This window comes from Eulemur rufifrons, chromosome 5 (genome assembly GCF_041146395.1).
Source record: "Eulemur rufifrons isolate Redbay chromosome 5, OSU_ERuf_1, whole genome shotgun sequence".
In the NCBI taxonomy this organism is placed as follows: domain Eukaryota; kingdom Metazoa; phylum Chordata; class Mammalia; order Primates; family Lemuridae; genus Eulemur; species Eulemur rufifrons.
In genome coordinates, this window is record NC_090987.1 from 30,798,343 (window position 1) to 30,805,425 (window position 7,083).

A 7,083-nucleotide genomic window follows, 5' to 3' on the forward strand; every position below is an offset into this window, starting at 1 on the left:
CTTTAATGTCAAAATATTGTTTTAACAATTAGTAAACATTGAAAAAATCCTCACAGAAGTACTGCCATGAGATTATTTCTTTGATCTCTTTGCAGCAGACTAGATAAAAGTAATTGGCTCTTTAAATCTGCTCCTGAGTCATAGCTGTTTGAAAATCAGGCTCCCCTTATTTTCATTCTCTGGGAGCTCCTATGCAGTCCTGGCTGATCTCTTATTGTAATATTTAGTAGCCTCATGGGCATGGTTTTCAGAATAAATTGGGGATTAGTCATGCATATGAATTAAGGAGTCTTAGCTCTTTGGTTCTCTTAAAGAGGTATTCTTTGAAAGCATAGTTTATGTTTATATTAAGGTCATTATTTCCTGTACTGTCCTATGTTTCTAATCTTAGTTGTTTTGTTCTCAGAAGCATTTGTTCTTTGTCTTGTTTCCACTTGTTTCTTTAATCATATTTAAGGAGTGTTCATAAGGAGAGCTCCACCTCCTTGAGGATTTAAGCCTAGCAGTACTGGGCTATTGCCAGTCAAAATGTCTGCAAAATTGAGAGAGTCATCAACACTCCTAACACAAAGTTCAGAGGAGCCTGATGGGATTCTGCTGGTGAAGATGGAAGAGGAAGAACAGGCCTGTGATCTGGACTCTAGCCCCCCTTGGAGCAGCTGCTGCAACCCAGAGACCTTCCGCCAGCAGTTCAGGCAGTTTGGCTACCAGGATTCACCTGGGCCCCGAGAGGCTCTGAACCGGCTCCGGGAACTTTGTCATCTCTGGCTAAGGCCAGAGGTGCACACCAAGGAACAGATTCTAGAACTGCTGGTGCTGGAGCAGTTCCTGGCCATCCTTCCAGAAGAGCTGCAGGCCTGGGTGCAGAAGCATTGTCCAAAGAGTGGAGAGGAAGCTGTGACTGTGCTGGAGGATGTGGAGAGAGAGCTCGATGGGCCTGAACAGGTAAGAAGGGCACCTGTGGGGTTGAACGACCAGGCTGAGCAGGCGCATGCTTACATCACGGGGGGGTAAGGCTATCAAGTTGTATTCCCACTCAGCACAACTGGATGTATAGGCTAGTGAATATACTCATGGGTGTCCCAGAAAATAGAAGGTGGCTCTACTTTATTCCTCCCCTTTCCTGTGTCCAGGATACATTCTACATAGTTTTTTCTATGTTATTTTGTCCTCCACTCCCAACCTGATTCCCATCTTCAGCCGCAATTATACCTATTTCAGGTCTTCTTTTTTGAACGAAGAAAGGATGTGATTGCAGAGAAGCTTGCAGCTTGGGAAATGACCGAGGAGTTACCGAGCAGCCAGCTCAAGCCTGTGAAGAAGCAGCTGCAGGGGGCATCAGGGGAACTGCACTCCTTAAGACCAACTGGTGAGGGGACAGGATTCAGTTCATGGTGGGAGGTGAAGGGGGCCTTAGCCCACCGCACACATCTAGGCCATCTTATGCAAGAGGTCTCAAATCTCCCTTCTCATCTCCTCCTCACTGTGGGAACTTCCACTGTTACTTGTCTTACCAAATGAACATGCTCAGTATTTTGTTCTTATTTCTTTTTCATAGATTCTTATAAAATCTTAAGATTTTAAATCCTTGACATCATCTCCATAAGGGTTTTCAAACCTTTTGAAAACAGCATGACCCTTTTCTCAAATGAGATTTTACATGGAGTTCCAATATATAAAACAGATGGAAACGCAGCTACTCTATCTGAAGCGGGAGCAAGCAGTCCCAGCCCACAAAGCCTCCAACTCAGGCTCATCCCTACCTCCTTTACCTTTGGGCAGCCCCTGAGGCCCTTCAGTGGGAATCCAAGGTACAGAGTCTAGAAACCACTGATCCACATCATCATTTCTTGTGTAGCTGTTTGCTCAGTTACTGGGGAGATCTAGTAGTGAAGTTGCCCATATTGCTCCTAAGATGACTGCTACCTCACAGTGCTTTGAATACATCTCTCTACTCCCTCACATCCTCAACCGGCCTCTGTTGCTCTTTGCATCGCTTTCTACAAAAGTGCTCCAAAATTGCTGGCAGAGCCATCTGGTCTTACATTGTAGATGCTAAAAAAAATAAGTGCTATGGAAAAAAACAAAGCAGAATAAGGGGGATAGATGTGGTGGTGATAGGGTCTTATATATAGAAAGGGTGGTAGGAAGGCCTCTCTGATGAAGTGACATTTGAGCAGAGACCCTCCTAGATGATCATTCTATATAAAATGGGAGCCAGAGATTAGGAGGCAAATCTCACTTGGGAGGATCTCTTCCTCTCTCCACCAACATTGCTTTTTTTATTCTAGGGCTGGCTGATATTTAAGCAAGGTTAAAGTTTTTCCAAGGGAATTTTGGTAAAAGGGAGGTTGAGGAAAGATTGCTCACCCTTACTTGGCCAGTACCAAGGAAGGGTGAGCTCCCAAAAGGCTTGTACCGAGCGCTTAAACACCTCCAGTCTAGCAGTTGTCTTGGCTTACCTAGGAGAAAAGTGAAAGCCTTTTCACACCCTGTCAGGAGAGGAAGGGGAACCATCCCAGCCTCAGCAGGTTGTCCTGGTGGTGACTACAGAAGTGATCAGCCTCAAATCTAGGTCCTGAGTTCCTAGTGTTGGCAAGAACCACATTCTACCTGTGAACGTCCTCCTCACGGAGGCCTTTCCTACATTTTTTTTAAGACACATAGAAATCTGAAACAGAAAGCAAAGGGCCCAGAATCTTGTAATATAAGGCAGAGAGAATCAGAATCATGTGATAGAATAACAGAACTATTTGTTAAGACCACAGCATGATTTCTGTGGTACTGAGTTGCGTCTTATCAAAGCTTCTGAAGATGACTTTGGTCTCTGCTTTGAAGCACTAACTGTTGCCAGAATTTTGATAGTAATGACTGAACATCAAGGTCACTTTGGAATATGAGCTATCAAAAATGAATTTGAGACAAAATCCTTACCATTTGTAAAGTGATTTCTACTTAAACCAGTAATAATAAATAAATGAATATGCCTTACGCTATGATTTTAATATTTGTCCTCTCTGAACCTCATGTTGAAACTTAATCCCCAATGTGGTAATATTAGGCCGGGCGCGGTGGCTCACGCCTGTAATCCTAGCACTCTGGGAGGCCGAGGCGGGTGGATCGCTCGAGGTCAGGAGTTCGAGACCAGCCTGAGCAAGAGCGAGACCCCGTCTCTACTAAAAAATAGAAAGAAATTATATGGACAACTAAAATATATATATAGAAAAAATTAGCTGGGCATGGTGGTGCATGCCTGTAGTCCCAGCTACTCGGGAGGCTGAGGCAGTAGGATCGCTTAAGCCCAGGAGTTGGAGGTTGCTGTGAGCTAGACTGACGCCACGGCACTCACTCTAGCCCGGGCAACAAAGCGAAACTCTGTCTCAAAAAAAAAAAAAAATGTGGTAGTATTGAGAGGTGAGACTTTTAAGAGGTGATTGGGTCATAAGGGCTCTGTCCTTGTGAATGGGCTAATGATTAATGAGTTATCATGGGAATGAAAGCATGGGCTTTATAAGAAGAGGAAGAAAGAGCCGAACTAGCATGTTAGCACGCTCAGGCCTCTCACCGTGAAATGCCCCGTGCTGCCTCAGGACCCTTCAGAGAGTCCCCAGTAGCAAGAAGGCTCTCACCTGATGCAGCCCCTCAACCTTGGGCTTCTCAACCTCCATAACTATGAGAAATAAATTTCTTTTTTTATAAATTAGTTTCAGGTATTATAAGCAACAAGAAATGGACTGAGATACCATATTTATGACTGAACACAAGAAATTTTAAATTCATTTTGAATAACTATACATGCACCCAGAGGGTCACATGTCATCAGCCCCGCTCTGGATTCCTTTGTCTCATTTATATAATTACTTCAGGTAAAGGTACCCGTAGCAGTCACTGTCAGCCCCAGCCAAATCATATCCTCAGTTATGTTCAAAACTGCTGTACTTTGCTTTTACAGACTCATTTTAAACTGCCATCTTTCAGCAGCTTCAATTAAAATGCCACCATGAGGATTACTGTACTCATTCCTTCAGTTAATGGCTCCAAATTAAATTGGCATATATTCGCATCTGAGTTAGCAGTTCTGGAGCTTCAGGCACGCTGAATCAGAAGGCCCTCTGCATTGAGCCAGATTTGTGTGCATCTGAGTGGCTGCAGCCCATAAGCAGCCAGGGACGCTTTTCATAGACATTAAATGTACTACTGGGCATCTACCCAGAAGAACAAAAGTCATTCTATAAAAAAGACACCTGCACCCGAATGTTTATAGCAGCACAATTCACAATCGCAAAGATGTGGAAACAACCCAAATGCCCATCGATTCATGAATGGATTAGCAAAATGTGGTATATGTATACCATGGAATATTACTCAGCTATTAGAAATGATGGCGATATGGCATCTCTTTGGTTCTCCTGGAGTGAGCTGGAACCCATTCTATTAAGTGAAATATCCCAAGAATGGAAAAACAAGCACCACATGTACTCACCAGCAAACTGGTTTCCCTGAGTGCACATTTGGGATTCACACCAATTGGGTATTGGACAGAGGTCGGGGCTGGGTGGAAGGGATGGGTGTATACCTACTTGATGAGTGCGATGCGCACTGCCTGGGGAATGGACACGTTTGAAGTTCTCTCTGGGGGGGATGGGGTGGGGGGAGGGGAGGAGTGCACACCTATATGATGAGAGTGATGTGCACTGTCTAGGAAATGGACATAACTAAAGCTAAGACTCGGGGGGATGGGGAGGCATGGGCAATGTATATAGCCTGATCTTTTGTACCCCCTTAATGAGCTGAAAAACAAACAAACAAAAAAAAAATGTACTACAAAATAAGACAACAAACTTAGCCACTCAACCGGTACGATACAATACATATAGGGGTATGGGTTTTCATGACGGGTACTCTGTGCTACCCTTGATCTTTTGAGGTGCCAGTTTTCCTGGTCTATATTCCTTCCTTTATTTGCCTAACTTGTATTTCCTGACTTTGGTTTCTGTATTCCGTTTTGTTGAACCCTTGGCTTTCTTCATATCATTTCATTGCTCAATTATTGATTCATTTATCATTATTAAGTTTTTGTTTTATTGATACTCTGGTGCTAAATCTTATTTATTATTCCCACTGCCACATTTGATTCTTCTTCCAATTGCTCATCTACCTCTCCAGTCATCCCTCATCTCTTAGGCTCTTTCTTCCAGACTTCTGTCAGTGTCTGACATATCTTTTTACGCCTACTTACCATCCTACCTTTTCCATAGAGCTTTGCAGCGTTAGAGTTGACTGCCTCCTCAGTATGTAAACCTTTCTGTTTGCCTTATGATCTCCACCTTCCACATGGTGATGTTGTTTTACAAACAAGCTAGCTAATAATTAATCTATATATATTTGATTTGGAACATTCTATTTCCCTTTCTTTCTGAGCAGAGAACTGATAACATTTGCTTTTCTGTTTATTTCAGAGGAAGATATCAAAAATATAAATGTAAAATCAGCTTCGAGGCAAAAGACTTCTTCAGGCACAGAACTGCATTACGATGTCTCTAACACCCTTCCTATGAATGCCTCCCAGAGTTCTACATATAGAGGAACCTGTGAGCAAGATGGCAGGTTTGAAAGAAGAAAGGGAAACCCCTCTAGAAAAAAACAACACAAGTGTGACGAATGTGGAAGAATCTTTAGTCAGAGCTCAGCCCTTATTTTACATCGGAGAATCCACAGTGGAGAGAAACCTTATGCATGTGACGAGTGTGCAAAGGCCTTCAGCCGAAGTGCAATTCTGATTCAGCATCGAAGAATCCACACGGGGGAAAAACCCTACAAGTGTCACGAATGTGGTAAAGCCTTTAGTCAGAGCTCAAATCTTTTTAGACACAGGAAAAGACACATTAGAGAAAAAGTCCCATCAGTATCATGAGGGAATCAAAGCATTTACACAGAGCTTTCTTAGCACGAAAGAAGAGAGAAGGGGAAAACACTTCTTTAGTATAAATCTGTGGTTTTAGTGGTCACTAGTCTCCTTTCAAGAGTCATAAAAGCCACAGGAGAGAATGTAGAATATCTCATGTCAGCATCATTTGCTTTTCTGTTTATCAGTGCAATGTCATTCAGATGTTTGAGATTCCAAAGTTTAATTCAGATTTCTATCCCTAAGCAGCCTTCGAAAAGACATTCTCAGACATGTTCTACTATTTTCAATATTAATACAAATAATGAATTAGTCTATTTCTTTTCAGACAAGTATTTATTTTCCTCTGTTAAGAAGGAATGTGTGGGTTACTCAGTGTAAAAATAAATATTCTCCATTTTATAACTTGAGCACTAGTATAGAACTCTAATGGCCAAAGGTTAAGGTATTTAAAAAAAATTCCCAGCTCATGCCTGTAATCCTAGCACTCTGAGAGGCCAAGGAGGGAGGATTGCTTGAGATCAGGAGTTCAAGACCAGCCTGAGCAAGAGTGAGACCCCATTTCTACTAAAAATAGAAAAAATTAGCTGGGTGTGGTGGCACATGCCTGTAGGCCCAGCTACTTGCCTATAGGCTCAACTACTTGCTTGTAGGCCCAGCTACTTGGGAGGCTGAGGAAGGAGGATCACTGGAGCCCAGGAGTTTGAGGTTGCAGTGAGCTATGACCCCACTCTACTCTAACCAGGACGACAAAGCGACACTGTGTCTCAAAAAAAAAATTTCTTATTTTGTCTTCTATTACCAGATTGCAAATATGAGAATAGGATTGAGGAGGCCCAAAAGAATATGCACCTCAAGACCTAGGCTGAACTGTTCAGGGTCATTGTTAGTAAATAAAGGGACTTAATGTCTTATAAAAGCTCGTAAGAGCCTATACACTATTGATACTAAGTAATTTCCAGCATTGGAAAAAATAATCTTTACAATGTAATTGGGAAATAACTCAATGGAAACATTAAAATGACTTTCTACACATCTTCAAGGAGTTACCTAAACATAAGGAATGTTTTAATAATAAACAGGGCTGTTCTATGGGTGCTTATACAAGGTTGATGCTCATCTTAATATAAAGAAAAAAGGGCAATAAGAAACAAAATTGTCCAAACAAGACTGATGTA

General features: G+C 42.3%; 1 protein-coding gene across 1 annotated transcript; it reads left to right on the forward strand.

Moving 5' to 3' along the window:
- Nucleotides 1-523: 523 nt before the first annotated feature.
- Nucleotides 524-6,769, forward strand: ZNF396 (zinc finger protein 396). The gene is made up of 4 exons (XM_069468113.1): nucleotides 524-945; nucleotides 1,222-1,369; nucleotides 5,460-5,801; nucleotides 6,708-6,769. The coding sequence occupies exons 1-4, from the start codon at nucleotides 529-531 to the stop codon at nucleotides 6,767-6,769; spliced, it is 969 nt and encodes a 322-aa protein (XP_069324214.1). The 5' UTR covers nucleotides 524-528.
- Nucleotides 6,770-7,083: the final 314 nt, after the last annotated feature.